Here is a 22,499-nt window from a genome sequence, read left to right as displayed (position 1 = left end):
TTTTTAGCATTCTGTAGTGTTCCTCATATCCTGACCTGTTCTGCCTCTTAACCACTGCGCCTGCCTGTTCCCATCTAAATGTTCTGCCTGAATTGTCCGCATACTCCTGGAACCCTGGACCAGCCTGTTCCTATTCTGATCTGTATCCCTGACCAGGCTCGGACTCCTGCATGTTTTCTGAGGCTGCAGCATCTGGGATAGTCTGCGCGGCACCCACCGCACCTCCTTGGCAGCCCACTGGCTGGATCCTACCTTGTTTTATGGAGATGGACTGAACTGTTGAACCAGGTTAGTGACTCATATGGATAATCATCCTACGTCCGATTATCATGGTCGCTAACCTGTGTTTCTATTAAACCAGATTCCAGTGATGGGTGGCGCCCAGCCCTAGCCGCTAATACCGCAGATCTATCCCTGTGTGTTTTTAACAAACCTCTTGAATTATTACACTGTCAGTTTCGCCTTGAATACTGGGGCCTTCTGTCCTGTTTCATTACATCATATGCCCCGGAAAAAAAAGAAAAAAAAGATTTAATTTGTGCCCCGGTACATTGTAAAAACTGATGCTGACAGACATGCAGCATCCTAACATTTGAATCTCTAGATGTGCAAAGCAGGACATATGAAAATTATTTTTTTATTTCTCAGAAACAAAGTTAACCTTTCCCTTCACTTCACAAATACGTACCCCTTTTTTGTGTTACTCCATTAAATATAATCCTGATAAGCTTTAATGAATATTTTTGTCTTGTAATGACAGAAGGCAACAAGATCAAAGCAGTTTAGCTAGATCCCTCTGACTCCCCCTAACCCCACCCCTTTTATGTACACAAATGAAGAGTGGATCTACCTGAATTTCATTCATCTTCATGATAGTGCTGGAAGGTCTTTGTGTGCCCAGCCTGAAGCGGATACCTTCTTCCAAAGTCATGCCAAAGAACTGACTGTAGTTAGCCGCCTTCCATCTAATAAAACGAAAGCAAAGAAAAACAAATCTTTGTCACATGTGTGTCTTTCCCTCTTTCTCCAATAAGCCAAAAGCCATTAAATGAATTAACTACATGATTGCTTGTCTCTGTGTTTGCTTTATACCCGTAGTTTCCTCGGTTGACAGCATGGATGACGTCAGCTTCAATCAGACATGCATTCTGCTCACACTGCCAGCGTCCTGAAGACCCACATGTACTACAAGAAAGAAAAACAGAAAGTAGGAGGTTATCAAGGCCTAAAATGGCTGCAGCTTTATTAACCAAATCTTTAATAACAACATGAAATCAACTTTAACAGAAAGACCCAAAAATAGGTCAGTGTGCAGAGGACCAGTTTAATTCCCTAAAAACAGATTAATCAAGAAAGGAATGTAAGAGGAAGAAACTGGGAGGGAGGGGGTTTGGACTGAAATATTTAGAGAACGATGGAGAAAACCATTTTTATTTGGAAGACAACATGATAAGGCAGCAAGATGTTAATGCTGACACACAGACCCTTATTACGGTGATTCTTTGAAGTAAGTAACTTCCCCATGACTCATATCTGTCTGTCTGCATATCTTTGTCTAGTTTGACAAGTGATTGAGCACAGCTCGCTATATTAACATATTTTGGATAATCTTAACAAAACTAATTGAAATATTTACATAACGTATGTTTAAAATTTATTTCCATGCGATTTTTAGTGTGAGGTCAAAATAAATGCTGTAAGACTGTTTATGAAAATTGTGCAAGACACAAATTGCATCAGACAGCTGGCTCACATTCAGCCTAAAAAGTTAATGACAAATCATAGTCTTAGACTCTCTTTTGTTTCTTTATGCTTCAAAGTCAAAGAGTGAAAATCTCATTTTAATGATAGGCTACTTCAAACATAACATTCAAAATCAGAGAAAAATTCAAATAACAATTACTAATCAGAATAGATATGTTGGATTGTTAGGATATATTTTTCGAATAGCTGTTTTATAAAAATGAAAAAAAAAAAATGAAATCATTAAGGTGATTTTACATCTCGTAGCAACCAATGATTGCAACAATTAATGCAATTTAATATCACTCTCAAGCGGAAATAGTTAAGCATGTAGCTGTTTTCTGCTCCAGAAAAAACATTCAAACTTTGCACAAACCCCTGTTCAAAGTAGTAACGTCAAGATCACGTTTAAGACAGTTTTGAAAATATGTCCATATTCATCATTATCAAAGGAAAATCATAACAATCTGTCCATATCACTTTGGTGAAGAAAATGAAGTCATCAGGAAATAATATTGACTGTATGGGATGGTTCACAGTTTACACAAAGAAATGGACCTACCCAGGACAATTACAGAGCAAATAGGTCCAATTCCCCTTTAGTCACAAAGAAGCAAACAGACTGAGTCACTTATTAGATTGTAACATTTCTGCCAAGTGTCAGAGGCACAAATGCTTAAGTGTACAATTTTATTGACTATCCTCAAAGAGGAACATTTATAACAAGAAAAGGTATGTTAAGTGTCTCAGTGGGAGGTTGAAAGACTTTGACTTAAAGGGGAGCCATGACAACCTTAGCCTTACTTTTAACTAGAAGGCGGGCACTTATATTACAAAACCTGGATGAAAAAAAAACCCATTCAGAGTTTTGAGACTGGACACAGATGGATGTGCTTGATTAATATGAGGTCTCTGATAAGACTGAGAGCCAATGTCTATGATTCAGAGTTACACTACATACTGAAAACATATAATCGAAATTCATAGAGAGATAGCAAGCTGCAAACTGTCTCATCAGCTTGATCAGCATCACTGGTGTCTATTTAGATATTTTTCATGTAAAGGTATAGTGGAGGATTTCAATCTTTCTGGTGATAAGTTTACGTAAGGCCGTCCTACATGCTCGTCCCCATTTTCACTTTCCGGTGATGAGTCTGACACAGAAAAATTCCAAATCTTCTTTTGGAAAGTAAGCTTGTATGAGCGATGCAAATAGCAACTGTTAAACTGTGTGCACGAGGAGAAATGAGCTTGTGCATGCTTTCGTACGTATTTAATTGGCTTGCCCTCTCTTGAGGGCAGGGTTGCGCATGTGGATTTTATTTTAAATAATCTCCCTATGGCTTTTGTCTAGATGGACTCAGAAGAGGACAAAGTAAAGTTCAAGTATTTGATTCTTTAGCAAGATGATGTTCATATCATTTGTGGTTGATAAAGATCTCAGAAACCTACCAGAGAGGCAAGATAAGGTGTATATTGGAAAAAATTTATCATTTTATTAGCTCTAATGCTACTCTTTTATCTGAGTCAGAGTCTCAGTCAGGCTTTATGTGCTGTTAAGATAAAAAAAAATCATGCTAAAGGGGTTTTTGAAGTATCAACTCTACTGGATATACAGTTGAAAGCGACACTAAACCTGAGTAAATTACAAGAAATGTAGAATTTTGAGGCCATCAGCAAACCTTAATGTTTATGACTTAATAAACTTAAAATCACTGTTTTTTTTTTATGGTATGAGCTCCATAGTGTTGCAGTGGGGGTGTATGCTAGAAAGGAATCAAATAAATGAAGCATTTTAAGAGGTATGTTTTGACAAATGTATTGATAGCATTGTTGAATTCAGTTACACAATAAAATTAACAACTATATTTCAGAGAAATACTCTTTAAATGCGGTATTTTTGCAATTCAATGTTGATTGTAGTTTATGATATTGCAACATTTAATTTACTGCAGTCGACATCTTTGTTAAACTGCTAAAAAGGTTGGTTTGGGGGTGTGAAAACCTTTGTAAACCAAAGAAGGGTCTAAGAGAGAAAGTTCTGAATCCACTGTTCTACCGGTATTTAACTACTTTCAACATTCATTTACAGTGCAGGCTTCCCCGTTCTAATAAAACCAGTAGCTACATGTACGAGAGACTGATTTAAGTTTGAAGTTGCTCGACTGCTTATAAGAAGACAGCGTGGAGGGAGCCGGCTGTGAGCTGGCTGTCAGCTCTAGAGGAAGCTGTAATCTCCACCCTGCAGGGCTAAGAGACTATATTTGGCAAACTAATAATTGGACGGAGTCGGAAAAGGGAGTGTTAGTTTCCCTCCATGCCATTGTTGTGGAGTAACTTTTTAAGGAGCCATGCGTTCAGCCTTAATAAGCATGTGTGGGAGCTAATACAGCCTTAAGAATCTTTGGCTCTTTGTGATGTCGGGTAAGAAATGTAGATGACATTGAGGTCCTCCAATCCTTCAATCCAATCCTTACATTTTATTTTGTCTTTTTTTTTCTTTCTTGATTTTAACATTAAAAACACATTGGGGCATTATAAAAAAATAAGAAATTAAACTGAACTATGAATAAAAGCATAAATGTTTTGCTAAATAGGTATTAAATATGATAAAGGGTCCATAGATACTCCATATGAACAGAGAAACGTCTTCCCACTCGTGTTGCAAGGAAAAAATACAAATCATTCTTTTCTTGCAGTCCTGGTCAGGAACTTGATAACTATGCGGTTCATGATAGTTTCTTGAGTGTTGACTAAAATCTAGTAGGTGAACAGTCAAAAATTAAAAATGTCCATGGCCAAAAAAATATGTATATTACGAGTCCTGTAAGGGAAATTGCCTGAATTTAAGAGAAAAATGTCCCAACCATAGAGAACTTCGTTTTTTCTTACCATGCATGTAAAAGTTTATCTTTTCTTGTGCAGTAAGCACACCGAAAAAAGATGTATATTCTTCAAAATGTTGATCCAAATATTGCTTCTACAGTTTTTTTCCTCTATGACCTTTATGAGCTGCTCCTTTTATTGTAGCTGTAATATCTTTTCCCTGGAGCACTCACCCCCTACAGAACCCCACGCCCTGCACCCATTCTATTTGTTTTGCCCCTACGTTTTGTCATCTTTGTCTCTTTATTGTTTTTGTAGTCTGTCTGATTTCCTATTGTGCCGCTGGTTTAATGAAGTCAACCGTGTTCAAATGTAGAGCGAATGTGTGTCTAACACTATAATGCAACCAGTCCCACCATGTTGTTTGCATAAACTGGCTGTCATAAAATGAGCTGTGTTTTGCAAAACCATTTTTTTACATTCACGTGTTGTTTATACAAGTCATTCTTTAAATTGTAATCCTCTTTATAAAGTCATTTTTAACATTTTTGAAATACTATTTTAATGCAAGCTGCTGCTTGCTACTATAAAAGCTCTGTTACTCTTTCCTAAATGCTGTATGGCATGGATGCACCTGCACCTGACAGCTTGGAAAAATGCTTTCACTGAAATCTCTCTCCATGTTTAAAAAGACAAATATTACATTGTTGATCAGATAAAACGAAATTTACCAGATCACTGAACTGAACAGAACTTGTCAGTCAGCATATTTTTGTGTTTCAATTTCCAGTTCAATTTGGCATTGATGTGAGAGGTAAAGTCAATTTAACTTTCACTTCTTCCTCCCTTCACTTATAAGATCTGCAGCACTTTTCACGGACTGCTCTAGATACAGGATAATAGTCACCTGAATTCTGTGTGAAAGTTTATCTTCTGAGTTCTTCTTTTCCCAAAACTTTTAGAAAAATTTAACTCAACAGCAAGGTCATAGAGAGAGCGACACATAATCTTGTCCCTCAGGAACAGAGAACAGGAAAAACAAATCAACGCTATCAAGAAGATTCACACAGAAGTTTTACACAAGAGGTCAAAATAAGAACCGAGCAGCTTTGTCTCACTGGATCCAGGTTCAGTTTGGTCCTTTGAAGTTAAGTGCATTTTTATCTATATCAAACTAGGAGCTAAACAGGAAATCTGCTTGAATTACTGTCAAACTGACCATGTAACTTTAAAACCAACATGAAACAGCAGGCTGTAAACATAATCATGCTAACAGAAGATATGGGGGGAATTTCATCGGCCTTGTTTTGTTTTCGACTGAGTTGTGTTGCTGCTATTTCTATCCTGCAGACATTGACTACTAAACTGTTCTTTGAAGGAAGCAAATTAGAGTTAATCACCTAATCAGTGCTCACTATGTTCTGCATATATATTATGAAGCTCTTATCTATTTCACAGGGACTTTCCACTTTAACATTTTAAATTGCTATAACTACAGTTGGTAAAATGAAAATTAAATGCATTAACGTTATTATGCGAATATCTCTATTGAGGTGAAATTTTCACCAGATGACGTTAGCAGCTCAAGTTATCGACACATACAAAGAAAGCAAAAGAAATAAGTTGATAAATTAAACTTTGTTGAGATTAAGTATTGAAAAATATGTGCAAAAAAAGCATAGAAAGCCAAGAAAAAGGCTGAAATCTGTCATTAGTTAGAAAAGCACTGCAAATTTACTACCATTAGCAGCAGACCTACAATTCTAACCAAATTAAAATGTTTCATCCTCTCTTCAAATTGATCTGTCTCTGTTTTGTTTTGTTTTGATTTGAGATAAATATTGTCCACTACAAAAACTGAAGTTCAGAATCATTAAAACCCCTCCATATGAGCACCAAATACATAGAGAGATATGGCAGATCAATGAGAACTATATAAAAATACCTCACTGTTTACTAAAAGCATTGGTTACAGATGAACAGCGTGTTTTTTCTTTTTGATTAAGTTATTCATTTTTATTTAATTCCTATTCCCTGTTAAGATCGGTTGGGTTTTGGTTTCCTATTGTGTTTTCAGTGTTTCCCTTGTTGTTTTTTAGAGTTTGTATCCTGCTAGTCTAGTGCAGGCTTTTGTGTTCGCTGTTTAAAGCACTTTTCTTATTGTGATTAAACGACCTATTTTTAAAAGTGCTTATTTTTCCATTATTGAAATATTTTTTTTTTTTTTTCACAGCCACTTATTGTACATGTGTCCTTCAATACCAGAAATCCCAATAATAACCTGTGTTGTTCTATACCCTGTATGGATTGTTTTAAACTATGTATAATTTTACCATTGTGAAAAATGTTTGTTGTTCTAAGACAAATAAAAAAGACTATTAAGTTTTCGAATATAACAGGTAAATAGAATAAAGAAGTAGATGAAACAAGTAGATGAACATAGAAGTCAATGAAAAGGTGAAGGATAACATTCAGCTTTAAGTTGGTAAGAAGAACATTTCAATTTGCAGATTTATGTATCTGTTACAAAGAAAAAGTTAAAAGTTGGGCTTACGTACCATAAATTGCAGTTTTCTTTGTATGTTTGCCCTGTATAAAACTTGTTTCCATTTCTTTCACAGGTACCTGAGAAGACACAAAGAGTTGGGGTTTAATATTGTATACAATGTTTTGGCATGGCTTAGCACAACTGATCCTCTAACTAAGCTGAAAGAATTGCGAGCAGAGCCTTAAATGTAGAGAAGCAAGACGCACACACATATATGAGAATACATTCAGCAAACACTCCACTTATGGGAGGTTTTAGAAACACTGAGCTCCATTAATCCAGTGTAGGAATGCAGAGTTAGCTCCTTCCCTCCATTCCCATGGCTTCCTGGGCTCTAATGGTTTAACCATTTTATACTCTGCTTCTCCTCTACTGGAATGGAGAGAAGGAAACACACATAGATCCCTCAAGAGAAACACTTCTCACAGCAAACTATTATTCAGCATTGTTTGTCTTTGTTTTCAATTAATTTTACACCTTTTATCTTGATGTTTAGACTCTGCTGCTGACAAAACTACACTGACTTAGTGAAAGACATATCTACCCCCTAATTTACAGTTGGAATCATCATGTGGAATTTAAAAAATGTCAGGGCACAGAGATGACTGTGTCCCAGAGCAAATAGTGATTTATGGATAAGACCTTCGACACTAATTCTCCAACCTCACAGCTGTCTAATTGGGTCTGCCATAATTCACTTGTTGCAACAGTTGCACATTACAGATTAAATCCCTTTCACCTCTCATTTTCAGAAGGAAAACATTTAATCCTAACAGGAAGTTTAGGAAAAGATCTGTGCTTATATTTCATTTCACACCTCAGAAGAACCTCTACCTTACCTATCAATGAACACACACCTGCTTCGATCCCTCTGCCTCATCTGTCTCTCCTGCCTTCCACATGACCAACATTCCTTCCTCTGGTTCAACCTTAACACCCCTCCTCCTCATTCCAAGTTAATAAGAAGCCCACTGTTTCCTGCACTGCTCTCTGTCACTGAAGGTTTTTGCTCTGAGTGGCAACTTCTGCACCTCTGAGAGAGCAGCAAAAAACATGATAATAGAGTCCAAATGCAACCACATGCACAGTATACACTGAAAACCAAAAAAATAATCTCTAAGCTTATTACTTCAATGGCTTATTAGTTTTGATGAACAATTTGGCTGCAACACTCTGATCTCTACTAGTCTCCAAATTAGTCCATTAGTTTATATTAGTTTCTGTTTAATTGATCCTGCAAATCTAATCACGTATTATTAAAATGGAAATACTAGGTGTTAAAAAGAACCTGGAAACATACCAATGAATGGGGGCTCAATGCCCAGACAGTGACCCCAGAAGTCCGGGCAGCAGTCAGAGATGGTTCGGTTGCAGAACAAGTCACAATAGCAGATTGTGTCCAGGTAGGGCACAGTGCAAAGGTCATCTCTGCCAGGGCAGCAACCTCCTCTCCTCTCGCAGTAGGAGCCATGTGGGTCCCTGATGCCGGCAGCATGCAGAGGGCTGGCCAGCTCCCTTTTGGTTCTGCCTGCCGTACCTTTCTTCACAAGCAGGAACAGAACCCACGCAGTCAAAAGAACAACACGCATGATTGATCTGTAAGAAAAGAAATGGAAAGAAAGTATTTCTTAAAAATGTAACTTTTATTTTACCCAAGAATGCTTTTAAGAGCTTGTAATTTAACAGATATTCTTGTAGTCAAACAGATTTAAACTCATTAATTATTCTCCCCTCACATATCCATTGAGTTTTAAGATGACAGAACACACACAGGATTACAAACATTTCACTTCGATATTGGCTAAAAGATTAGAACACATCCTCCCATACATAGTAAAGTCAGACCAAACAGGGTTTATAAAGGAAAGACGAACCAGAGACAATATTAGATGATACAAAAATACATTGCTTTGAGATAAACCGTATTTTGTAAGGAACGTAGCCTTATTTGCAGATGATACCTTAATCTATTTGGCAAAACCTCAGGAATCTCTCCCAGAATTATATAAATCTTTGATGGAGTATGGCAAATTTACTGGTTATAAATTGAACTCCCTCAAATCCTAGGTTTTAATTTTCAAATGTTCGCCTAGTAATAATATTAAAGAAACATTTGAAATAAATTGGGACATGAAATCATGTAAGGGCTGAACACCCTGTCAGGTACAAGCACCTAAAAGATTAGAAAAAAAGGAGACAAAGACATGGGGAAAATTGTTGCTGCTAATTGTGACCCTCTAATGATCAGGATTAAAAATTTCTTATACAGATGGAGTCTTATAGCCTATCTAGGGCTAAGGCATAGAGTAGAGGCCGTCAGAAATGATGTTTGGTTGTTTGGGGTGGTAAATAGCTCCATTGTTTTATATGGGATTTACGGTGCTATGTAATGACGCGTTTCGACACATTTGCTAATTGTATTGATACTGTCACTGAATACTGACCCCTGCTGGACATTTAAAATCACTACAGGCAGTCATTGAGGTGGTACACGAATATAAATACCTTGGAATTGATGATTCCCTCACCTTCAAACCTTTTATTGATAAACTTGTGAAGAAATTAAAAGTTAAACTGGGCTTCTTCTTTTGTAATAAGACATGTTTTTCTTTTGGAGTAAAAAAGTGCCTTGTGTCTGCCACATTTTTATCGGTCTTAGATTATGGTGACCTTTTTTATAAGAATTCTTCTTCTTCATGTCTTTAAATGTTGGACTGTTTTTACCATGCTTCATTAAGGTTCATCATAAACTGTAGAGCCATGACATCACTGTGACCTTTACTCTCAGGTGGGATGGCCTTCCCTCTCTACGAGAAGGCAGTGTCATTGCTACAATTTTATTTACAAGGCCTTTCTTGGATTACTGCCCTCTTACATTTCTACCTTACACAGAAAAGCATGGCTTCTTATCCAACGACCAGCTGTTGCTCACTATTCCTTTTGCCCGCAGAGAACTAGGGAAGAAATCCTTTAGCTACGTAGCTCCTCGTGCATGGAACTTTTTACAAAGAAGCTGGAAGTTGACTGAGTTTTTATCTTTAAATGCTTCTAAGTTGAAAGTGAAAGAATTTAAAGCAGCCTTAATGATCTATAATTGTTTTACTTAATATGTTGTTTTATGTACCTGTCTTTGTATCTCTTTTTTATTATGTAACTTTGCTGCCTCTTGGCCAGGACTCCCTTGATAAAGAGGTTTTAATCTGAATGGGATTTTTTTCCTGGGTAAATAAAGGTTAAACAGGCAGCCTCAGACTAAACTGACACTGATTTGATGACCTATAATATGATTCAAGCTGTTGTTTGCTATAATTTATTATTTCATGTCTATCATTTAAATTAAAAATATGCTTGATTTTGTAGATGGAATCCATAAATGTGAACATACAACAAGAAAATTAATGTGAACATGTGAACTGGGGTGTTTGTGGACTAGGATATATTTATTGAATACAGTAAGAACAGTAAACTAAGAGTCAGTTTGAAATCAATTTGAATTCAGATAAGTTGAGTGATGACTGAGAGGAACAGAATGACTCAACAAGAAAATTAAAACAAATATAAGATCAAAATTGTGTCACTGGTCCCACTGAAACCTCTCTTTTGCTCTGATGCTGCTCAGTATTTTTTGATTAATTTAAAAATACACAGCAAAGGATCAGACATTTTTGCCAGATGCGTTGCATTGACAGATGCGCTTATAAGCACAGGATGTGGAAGGGGAAAAGAAGGGAGAGAAGAGGGTTTAAAAAAAAATCCTCCTTTAAATTGGAAGGAGATAACAAGGAAACGCCTACCACAAAGAATGTAGATAGTAACTGGTAGACTTGAGGTACAAGAAGTTACCTCTATGAATATATATATATGTCCGCCCAAGTTCAGAATGGGCATACATTCTACAAACATATCTTTGATTTGATGATAACTAAATCACGTGGCATAGTAATCTGTGGTGGTGATAACAATGTAAGATTAAACATATTGGAAGACACCTCTAAGCAGCCTTCAATTAATAACAACAAACACACCCACAAAACTGAAGTTGGGGCTAAATCAGCAGTTCATGCTCCAAAAAGAATTAAAAGAGATTTGTCCCTTTTTTCCAGATTTCTCTTTCAAACAACCAAGAAAAGCTTCAGCTAAGTATGAAAATGCACTCAGCTAATAAAGTGTTGGTTAACGGTTGCTAAATGGTAGAAACACAGAGTGCTTTAAAGGGGCTGACAGGTAGCAAGGATCATTGAAGGTGACCATCTCCTCTTTTTACATAGTGTCTTTTTATAAAAAAAAAATGTTTTCTTTTATAATAGTTTATCCAAGGCACAGTTGTTTGAATGTTCTTACATGTTGCTCTTTTTAAGATTGACAGGAATTGATACATTATTTTGTTTTGGATGGACAAGAGAGGGTGTTGGCTTTAATTTTCTGACTGGGTGAGTCAATGCAGACTAGAGGAAATACCCTGCTGCTTACATAAATAGCATTCTCAATTGTAAAATCAAGAATGTGCTCACAATAAACAGTATGCCCATAATAGCCAAGCCGTAACCTCCTGAATGCTTCTTTATTCATCAAATACACACATACAAAAACATAAAAGCGAATGGTGGCCTGGGATGGCAGGAGGCAGCGTCAAAAGCCCCTCAGATTCAAAGTAGTGCAATAAAACACCCACCAGACCAGACTTTCATGGGGAAATTTGTAAAGGTAACCTTCATCACAATAAGGATTCGTTAAAGTATTAAAAATCTTCACCACTGCTATTAGAGAAAATATTTACAAGCATTTTGATACAATATACTTAAAAAGTTCATATCAAGCTTTAAATGTTGTAGATGTTATTATTCCTAATGCAAAAGGCAAATTTATTTTTTTTTCTTTTCTTAGATTAGATTTTTAGATTTTATTAACCTTTTATACATATTTTACATACCTGTTGTTTTTAACATGGAAAATATTACATGATTTCTTTAAAGAAACACAGAAGGTTAATATTTTACTGCCTCCAGTCATTTTGGAACAGATCATCTGGATACAAAACAACTGTCTCTTTATAAGCTGACCCTGTAATTACTGATCAGTCACATCTTATAGGTTTGAAATGCATTAAAAGGAATATAATTCAGATTTTTTTTTTTATGTAGAACAATGCTGTTATCCTGTCTATAAAGGACAGCTCAACCCTTTTCCAGAGCCAACATCTAGCATTTGAAAAAATTGATCTAGAGGAGGTGATGCCTGGCGGACCAAGGAAAATCAAAGTAGGGATGAGAACAGTCTGGGCAAGATTGAAAGATGGATTGACACCGGCAATGACATGGTTTTGAAAGCAACAAACAACGATGGAGAGTGATCACAGTGATGATAGTTTTACAATGGAGCTGTCATTTAAGATGGAGTACTTTCCAGACAGGGGAAACAGATGTTCTACAAAAACAAAGCAGTTAACTAACAGGGAATTATCAGTAATATTATAGGATTTATTGACAAACTATCCACTGATCAAATATAAAATCATCTGCACCTCCTCTTACTCTGTAGAATACAACTCCTTGTTTTTAAAATGTACACAGTGCTGCTTTAACTTCTACTTCAGCCAGATAGACAATAGCTTAGAACATGACCATCAGGAATCTCAAGGAGCTGCAGCTGTAGACATGATACAACACTGTAGTCTAAGCTGTTCCTCGAACTCGCAAAAATCCCCACGTGCCCATTTTTTCTACTTCTAATGCATATGATTTTATAACCCAATATTAAGCTGCCTGTATCCCACACAGGCAACATGATGAAGATATACAGTAATACGTTATTTACTTTAAGGAAGAGTGGTCATGATATATGGCATGGCTGCAGTGGCTAAAATAAATCAGGACATTTTTATGAAATCTTTCTGAAAGAATTCAATTTTTTTTTTGACAAGGCAATTTTTCAACGGTTTTTGTTTGAAATGTTTATATTGCTTTTTTATTGTTTATATTTAGCCATTCAATTTACTTCACCATGGCTTAAATACAAATATTGTAACTAATTCAAACCCATCGTTAGTGAAATTGTAACATTTTCTTTCATTTGTTGAAAACAAAGCTTTATTTCACTCCCACTTGTTTAACAAAAGCTGCCATATGGTTGACCAGAGGTCAGGACAGCTGCTGTAGCCAAGCTACTGCAGCCACAGGGCAGATGGACCCTTCGCACCGACAGCCATTCACACAAATACATGTGTAGGCACATTTTTACCCCACAGAAGCACAGGTTGTTACTGTGCAGAAGGAGTAAAGGTCATAGGTAACATGCCAGACAGTAATTCTTGGCAGCAGAATTACTGTCTGGCACATTCATGGTTTTAAGACTAAATTTCTTTTTAATTTTGATATTTTGAAATGCTTAGAGTTCATTTTTTACAGAATAAGTACTGAAAGCATCATATCAAAATACTCACAACTCTAAAAGAGTAAACATAAAGTATGGTTTTGGTAGATGTTGGTATCCACGTCACTGTTTTACTGTCATTGTTGATACCACAGCAACACCCATGAGATAACTCTCTCTACAGTATCTGGGTAAAAGACTTCCTGACGTTTTTCCAGTCCTTTCTACACCCAGAAAGTAAATAAATCATAGCAGAAAAGACTTGAGTAATATATATTGAGTCATAACTTACACTAAAAGAAGACAGAGTTTAGCAAATGCTTTTAAATCCTTTTACCAGAAGATCTTCATGTAACTTGAGAACAATGTTTGCCATTAAACCTGCGGTTGCACCTGCCTGGGATCAGCCATAACACACAAACCTGCCACAGTAAAGCAAAATCAGTTTTTACCTTTTAATGAAACAGAAATCTGGTGTTTATAATCCAAGAGAAACGCGCAAGGTTTTGTCGTTGCGAGGCTCAGGAAGTCATTCACAGGTAGTGAGAGTTTGAAAGGACAGTCCTCCTTTCTCTTCTTCTTTCGCAGAATCTAATCTGTCAGACTCTGTCTCCTCTATATACAAGCAGCACAGCTAACCACTCCCCCAACACCCCCTACCTCCTCCTCCAGGCCTGGTCCCCTGCTTATTGCTTTCTAACTTTTCCTCTCCCACTCACAGAGTCTCCTTTTTGTTGTTGTCCACTAACTTCTCAGCTTGAATATTAATTTGAAACTTTCTTCACCATATTGTCCAGGAACCTCGTAGTAAAATGCACTAAAGTGCATCTAAATTAATTATGCTTTGAACTCGAATCAGCCTTAAATGTTGCTATTATTTTGTTATGTTGAAGCCTTTCAGAGATTCCATATAGTGGGTTGGTTGCCTACCTATAAGCGGTGGCCAATTATGAAGATATTTAGGATGGAATCCTGATTTTGTGATTTACTTAGTTACACCAAGATTGGTTCCCCTATCAAACTAGGCAGGCCATAATAATATAAAAATTATTAGTTTGTGTATATTTTGCCTTCTGTTTGGGGCAACAATGGCATCGGGTGCAGTAGCTTGCCCTGCAACCGGAGGGTTGTCGGTTCGAGCTCCAGATTTGGCATTTAGTGTTGTTGTGTCCTTGGGTAAGGCACTTCATTTGCATTGTCTACTGATGGTGGTCAGAGGGCCCGGTGGCGCCAGTGTACGGCAGCCTCGCTTCTGTTAATGAGCCCAGGGCAGCTGTGGCTACAATATAGCTTGCCACCATCGGTGAATGAGTGTGCGCATGAATGGGTGAATGACTGAATGTAGTGTAAACTGCTTTGGTCAAGTCTCCTGACTTGAAAAGTGCTATATAAGGACAGGCCATTTACCATTTTTTACCATTTCTGATAGGGAGTGTGGTGGATGTAAAACTGTGTGTGTTTGTGCTGAATGGGTGCATGCAAGTAAATTCGTTGCTTGGAGGTGAACAGTGTTTTGTGTAGTAACCATTTTAGTCATCACACAGTACCCATGAGCTGCAGAGGGTGGTTGATTCAGTTAACACAAGGGCTAACCCCAATGTAGCGATATACCCCACACAAGTAGGTCAGTGAAGCAGAAGAGCAACAGACACAAGGGAAAAGAGGCATCCTGAACCCCTAAAGCTAAAGCTGGCATACGGCTGTGGATTTAAAAAAATTCACATATAGGTTTGGGGGGGAAAAGGATGCTTAAAATTGGACCAAATCGCTGAAGCACATGAGTAAATCTCTTAGATGTAATTGTATTGAGCATCCAAAAAAGCCCTTTTGTTGTTGAGAAAAACAGATGTTTTACAAAATAAAAAACAGTGAATAAACTCAAAAAAGGACTGAAATTACCATTATTATACATTACCATACATAAATGTCTGTCCAAAATCTTAGTCATCAGGGTAATGGCAACTACAAAACAGGCTTTAATCAGAGGCAACTGGACTTTCTGAAGACATTTCAACACCCATCCAGGAGTCTTTGTCAATCCTGTCGACTCGCACTCAAGCTGACAGAACTGGCCGGTTGTATGAGTCTGTATTGATCATACAGACTCATTTTGGCCATCTTTTTTTTAGCAGAGCTTAAGGAAGTGATCGCTAAGCATGGGAGAAACATCTCACATTCGGATTTATGCTGAGAAGAAATATACAATGTTCAAGTTGGATCGGCTGGATTCCCTCACTCTGCGCCATCCTCTGTGTCTTCTTTATCTCTGACTCTGAAATCTTATCTTCACCTCTTACACTAGAATAATTTTCCACATCCTCTCTCATTTCTTCTGCTGTTGCACTTTAAGTGGCCTCCTTTACCCTTCTGGTCTCTGTATCAATCCTCTTTCCTCAAATCCCAGTCTTTTCTTATTTCTTATCCTTCAAATTTTTGCCATAGACACTAAAAAAGTCTCTACTTTTAATTTCCTTTTAATCTACAATGTAAAGCTATCAAGATTAGAAAGAATTTGCCCAATTATTAAGGCAAGAGGTCTATAATGATAAGAACCCAGATATTATTCATCACATTCTCACAGGTCAAACTAGCAGTTCTATTTAGAAATGTTGCTCACATAGTAGCCGATTTAGTTTTTTGTTAATAGCACATATGGGAGGACACAACACTAAAAGCCGGAGCTGGGCCTTGAACCATCAGCCCTTCGATTTCAGGGCAAACTCTGACATACAGCCGACGCCACTGTCACCCCCATGGTGAGCGAATCCCTGGTGTAGCTCATCAGGAGTGAAAGATGACTTTCACACCTTGTGAGCGACTCTTAAAAGTGAAGGAGGAGGAATGCCCCATGACCCTGCCAGAGACCCTCTTGCAATCCACACAATCCCAGTGGAAACAGAACAGATGAGGAGGCTAGAACAAGCTCCCTACCATATTTGCATGTATGTTTTTGATAATGTTAAATTATGTAGTGGATGCAGGTGTGCATATCTAAGATGCATAGAAATGAAAATTGTGGCTGGGATGTGCGAGACCCCATTTGACTGCTTTAACCCCTAATGGAGAGTGCTGCTGACTACTGCTCCTTCTCTTGGAAGCAGGTTGCATGAACTCGTCCAGCCTGGAAACACGTGGATAAATTGCAGGAGATCCCTCAAGCTTCTAGAAACATACAAACAACCCCCTGGAGATAAAGCTTTGGCAGAAGCCAAAATACTCTGAATGCTTGAAATTCTATGACTGTTTATCCTCTGCATGATCGATTAATGTGAATCTGTTTATATCATCAGCCTCTGCTTTATTCTCCCCTTATTTCTCCGGGTGCATTTAGTAAAATTTGTAAACCGTGAAAATCTTTAAATTACCAGGCTTAATAGGATGGAAACAAATTCATGTGCATTGTATTTTAGTAATTTTGATGGTAACCTTTATAACACGCAAGATTAATTTCTCTTGCATTTCTGTAAAAGTTGATAAACGGCAGTTATCATGTTAATCCTTAAAATAAATAAAAAATTAGCTTGAGTCAAACGCTGTTTTCTGGATGTTATTGATTGATTCAGGGGAGTAACATGGCGCTGAGGGGAGACACAGCTGAGTGCCCCCTGCCCCCCTTTGCTCTATCAAAAAGCTAAAAGCTGAATCGATAAAGGAGACAGCAGGGTGTCAGACTGGGTGTGGTTGGACAATAAGGGGGGGATTAAAGGAAAAACATGTCACTGACCACACAAAGGGATCCACTAAATATATTGGTCTGATATTAACTCAGACTTAACTTTTCTTGTTATACCTGGTGTTATTTTAATTGGGCATATGAGAACATTAAGAGAATTTTTTTATTTTATTCTTTAGTCTTAATCTAGAAGTTTGATGAATGCAACTAAGATTAACTTCTGTAATTTATAATTTGTGAGAGCCTGGATGATGATACAGTTCACAGCATTTCATTTGAACTGAAGCACATCTTACATGTGTGACATCATGGAGGAAAGTAACTGCTCTGGGAGAGATATCACAAAGAGAGCTGAATGCCTCCACTTTCTGCTTTCGAGATGCCTTCAGGTGCCTGTTCAAACGTTTACATGGGATGTCCAGAGAAACAGTTAAAAAAAAATCTTTCTCAAACTGACATTTCAGTGAAAAATGTGTATAAAGATCCTGGAACAAAACTAACTAACAGTAACAGTAAAGCTGCTAGCTGAAAACACTAAGAAAGTTACTCAAAAAGCTTTGTAGAAAAACATTACAGTTTTTGTACGCAGCTCAAAGGGACACATATTGTATGAGAGTTTCTAGAAACATGTCATGTGGTCTGATGAAAGTGATATTGATGTGTTTGGCCCTAATGATCATTGTATCATTTGGAAGAAAAAGAGGGGAGCTTCAGGCCTAAGAACACCATCCCAACTAAAGTATGGGTGAGGCAACATCAGGTGGGACTGGTTCATTTCACAAAACAGATGACATCATGGAGAAAGAACCTGATGTGGAAATATTGAAGCAAGAGCTAACAACATCAACCAGCAAGTTAAAGCCTGGTCTTCCAAATAGGAAATTATATTAGGATTACTGCCAAATTAGCTGCAAAATACTTTAAAGACAACATAGTCCCCATTTCAGGTTTTCCATTAAAAACACTGATTTCTTTCACGTTTGCAAATTTATATATTTATATTAAAGAGAAATGCATTTATTTTTTGTTGCACATTTTATTATAAATGAGATTATGAATAAATTATCTATGACGTCCCTTGTAATGGTAACTCCAAAACATTCATTGAAATTAATCCCATTTAAAATAGAAAGGACATAACTACTAGTAAAGTTCATGTATATAAAGTTAATGTTGTATTTTGTTATTAGAAAATGAACTTGGATGTGAGTCTCAGGTGTTTAATAATACATTTTGCAGCACTTTTGAGGGAAAAAAATTGTTTTTTCCCCCCCTACATCTATCAGTCATCTGCCTTATTCAAAACATGCTTAAATTACACAACAGACATGAAATGTTCTCAGACAATTGCTAGGTAATACCAGCGAAAAACTGAGCTCTTCTAGAAAACAGGTTTGCTTTTCATACAAGTCTATAATTACGGCTGTTACAAGTCTTACACAACCTTGTTCCTCCTGAAACAAGGCGCCCTGAGCTATCTTTACAGTGTTCAAATGTCATCAGACTCTCCATCATTATTTTCCGTAACTATATGTCAGTCATTTAACACACAAAGGGCTTTGCATATTTACTGGCATCAAGGCAAGGCACCTCCAGAGAAGAATAGTGATGATGTTCTTTTAACAGTAAAAACACAGGAATGCAAAGGCGTGTTTGAAGGTCTGAAGACCCTTGGAAACAAATAAATGACCCCTGAATCAGAGAAAATAGCACATGAGCAAGTTTGCGTGACTCATATATAAGTCATTGAAGACGAATAGACTGAATCATTTTGGATGATGTTGAATTTTGAAGTCTGTTTTACAACATGAGTAGGCGGTCTGTCACAAGACATGTATGGGTGTACATTTAATGTGCAGGCTTGGCCCAGGCTACAGTGACTCAGATCTTTTTCCTGACCTCTATGTTAACCAGAGCAGAGGGATCTGTCTGATATCAGCTATCACTGCTTCTGTTAGTGAGGTAATTCATGAAAAATAGACTGAACTTAGTGCCTGGGGACAGGAATGGCCACAACAGAGTCTTGACATAAAGAAAGTTTTGTCAGACGGCACGCTCCAAAAAAAGCTACACAATCAGACACTCACACACAAAAGTGTGCACTCTTAAAGGTCAGCACATTTATATTTGGTTAATATTTAGAGCGTATCATGGGGGGAAAAAAGGAGCATTGAATTTAAACTGATAGCTGTGTATCAGTCAGATATACACACTGTCATTCTGAAGAACAATCGTTCTCTTTTTGTGAAGCATTGCATCACAATCGTCCCATGATGCTACAAGGCAGAGGCCGGGAACTCCAGCTGCAGCATGTCAGGGTGGAGGTCTGCTTCCTACACTCCTCAGAGGAGACGGCACATGTCCATCCTTACGCCTCTGGAGGTTTTTGTGTTCCTGGAACATGCAGGACGTGTGCAGCTGATAGTAAACAAGGAGCTGATGGAGGGAAGACTGCATTACCAATGTGGATGTTTTCAAGGTAGCTACCAGGAAAAACACCCACATGTTCATTTTGATGAGAAGCTCAGACATTTGGGAGAAAATCTTTGTACTGTTCGTTCTTCTCTGCAGCAGGAATGTTGACATTTGGGGTTTTGCTCTGAAGAGAAGTTTACATGATCCAAAGAAAATAACTCAAATAAAAATTGTATTATGGAAACCCAGAGACAAAAACATCCACCTTAAAATTTCAATGTAAATCAAGTTTTGCCATTATAGTTAAAATGCTTTGTCACATTTTGATTTGATCACTTTTTGAAATTTTGATTTTTATATTATTTTGAAAGAAACCACAGTGCCCTGAGGAAAACTCCCACAGAAAATGTTGGCCTGGCCCAGACTTTATCCCAGGAAGTTTTTGCTGTTCCACAATCAACAGATTTTACAAAAAAATAGGTAAGTATCTCAAAAGCAGGGAAGTTCAAGGATCATAACTTATTGATATGTTTGGCGATGGTCTCAGCTGTGATTGAGTTTTGCAACAGAGTGGTCACATAAAGTGGAGGGTTTTTTATCACTTGAGATGTAGGAAATGGAGGCAAACAGGAAGGTTTTGTGGATAATTTCTTTAAGGGTGAGGTCACAATAACTTTAGAACCAACAACAAAACTTGGGGAGGGTGTAGACAGCATTATAAAATATTATGTATAAGGTTTAGTTGGAAAAAAATATTTGGGGTGATTGGTACTTTAAGCATGGCCAGTCCCTTTATTCGTCAAATCCATGAAAATAGTGGATATTTTAATCTCTTTACCCCTTCATATTCAAAAGTAGCCTAAAGAAACATACTCAAAGTCAAATAACTTAATGACACTAAATGGAAACGAAACGAATGACTAAGAAAACACAGCAGCCCATACAGGTGCTGGTCATAAAATTAGAATATCATGAAAAAGTAGATTGATTTCAGTAATTCCATTTAAAAAGTGAAACTTGTATATTATATTCATACATTACATAAAAACTCATATATTTCAGATGTTTATTTTGTTTAATTTTGATGATTACAAATGACAACAAATGAAAATCTCAAATTCATCATATCAGAAAATTAGAATATTGTGAAAAGGTTCAAAATTGATGGCCCCTGGTGCCACACTCTAATCAGCTAATTAACTCAAACCACCTGCAAAAGCCTTTAAATGGTCTTTCAGTCTAGTTCTATAGGCTACACAATCATGGGGAAGACTGCTGACTTGACAGTTGTCCAAAAGACGACCATCGACACCTTGCACAAGGAGGGCAAGACACAAAAGGTCATCGCTAAAGAGGCTGGCTGTTCACAGAGCTCAGTGTCCAAGCACATTAATAGAGCGGCGAAGGGAAGGAAAAGATGTGGTCGAAAAAAGTGTACAAGCAAGAGAGATAACCGCACCCTGGAGAGGATTGTGAAACAAAACCCCTTCAAAAATGTGGGGGAGATTCACAAAGAGTGGACTGCAGCTGGAGTGAGTGCTTCAAGAACCACCACACACAGACGTATGAAAGACATGGGTTTCTGCTGTCGCATTCCTTGTGTCAAGCCACTCTTGAACCACAGACAGCGTCAGAAGCGTCTTGCCTGGGCTAAAGAGAAACAGGACTGGACTGCTGGTGAGTGGTCCAAAGTCATGTTCTCTGATGAAAGTAAATTTTGCATTTCCTTTGGAAATCAAGGTCCCAGAGTCTGGAGGAAAAGAAGAGAGGCACTTCATCCACGTTGCTTGAAGTCCAGTGTAAAGTTTCCACAGTCAGTGATGGTTTGGGGTGCCATGTCATCTGCTGGTGTTGGTCCATTGTGTTTTCTGAGGTCCAGGGTCAACGCAGCCACATACCAGGAAGTTTTAGAGCACTTCATGCTTCCTGCAGCTGACCAACTTTTTGGAGATGCAGATTTCATTTTCCAACAGGACTTGGCACCTGCACACAGTGCCAAAGCTACCAGTACCTGGTTGAAGGACCATGGTATCCCTGTTCTTAATTGGCCAGCAAACTCTCCTGACCTTAACCCCATAGAAAATCTATGGGGTATTGTGAAGAAGAAGATGCAATACACCAGACCCAACAATTCAGAATTCTAATTTTATGACCAGCACCTGTAAATAAAAGTTGAACTGAAGACCCAAAGTAAAAACTTGAACAGAACAAAAACTCCAGATCAGGAGATGATGACCCTATGATGTCATTACAGTGTCGTACAAGCAGGCAGCCCGATTCAGCAGCTTAAACTCAGACCTGAGTTCTCTTAAACAATCATTTAGGTGAACCTGAAATTTCACCATTTTGTCTTTTTTAACCATTGCATAAACGCAAGAGATGATTGTGCATGAAAATACCAGTTGATCAGCAGTTTTTGTAAAAGTAGAACCAGTAACCATGTCACATAAAGGTCACTTAACGTCCTTGCTTACACTGGCGTAACCTTCTGAAGAACTGGTGTGGACATGTCCCCACCAACTTTGGGCATGGAGGGGACAGTCCCCACCAACTTTGGGCATGGAGGGGACATGTCCCCACCAATAATTTCCACTTTTTTCCCCCTTTTCCATTGATTTACTTTAGCCAACAGTAACTGTGCTTGAGAGCAGCTAACTGTGTTATGGTTCCTATTTGTTGTTACTCTGAGTTTTCTGTTATCAGTTGTTTTGTTTTTATTTTCCATTATCTTCAAGCATTCTTTAGTTACTCTCTGTTGCCCCCTTGTGATTGTTTTCTTTTCCCTTGGATTCCCTCTTGCCAGTTCCACCCACACCTGCTCCCCATTCAGCTCGTTAGTCCTTCCTTTGTTTGGTTGTCCTTAAATACTCCACCTCTGCAGTCACTCAGTGCTGGTTCCTTCTTGTTGCTGTGTTGTCTACTCGG

At 37.7% G+C, this 22,499-nt stretch overlaps 1 protein-coding gene and 1 long non-coding RNA gene across 2 annotated transcripts in view; one reads left to right on the top strand and one right to left on the bottom strand.

The window, feature by feature from the left end:
- tinagl1 (tubulointerstitial nephritis antigen-like 1) overlaps window positions 1–14,072 on the bottom strand; it is a 27,840-nt gene extending 13,768 nt beyond the window's left edge. The window contains exons 1-5 of the mRNA XM_038288952.1: window positions 13,939–14,072; window positions 8,418–8,713; window positions 7,128–7,194; window positions 1,093–1,185; window positions 851–965 (exon numbers count right to left, since the gene is read on the bottom strand). Of these exons, the coding sequence (XP_038144880.1) occupies window positions 851–965; window positions 1,093–1,185; window positions 7,128–7,194; window positions 8,418–8,706 (564 nt within the window). The 5' untranslated portion in view covers window positions 8,707–8,713; window positions 13,939–14,072. The remainder of the gene's footprint in view (window positions 1–850; window positions 966–1,092; window positions 1,186–7,127; window positions 7,195–8,417; window positions 8,714–13,938) is intronic.
- Window positions 3,389–22,499, top strand: LOC119785957. The gene is made up of 3 exons (XR_005281114.1): window positions 3,389–3,399; window positions 18,807–18,808; window positions 22,226–22,499. It is a non-coding gene; the product is annotated as an uncharacterized LOC119785957 (long non-coding RNA).

This window comes from Cyprinodon tularosa, unplaced genomic scaffold (assembly GCF_016077235.1).
Source record: "Cyprinodon tularosa strain WSP-4 unplaced genomic scaffold, ASM1607723v1 ctg26, whole genome shotgun sequence".
Taxonomy (NCBI): domain Eukaryota; kingdom Metazoa; phylum Chordata; class Actinopteri; order Cyprinodontiformes; family Cyprinodontidae; genus Cyprinodon; species Cyprinodon tularosa.
Note: the sequence above shows the minus strand (reverse complement) of the source record. Positions and strands in the feature narration are given on the sequence as shown.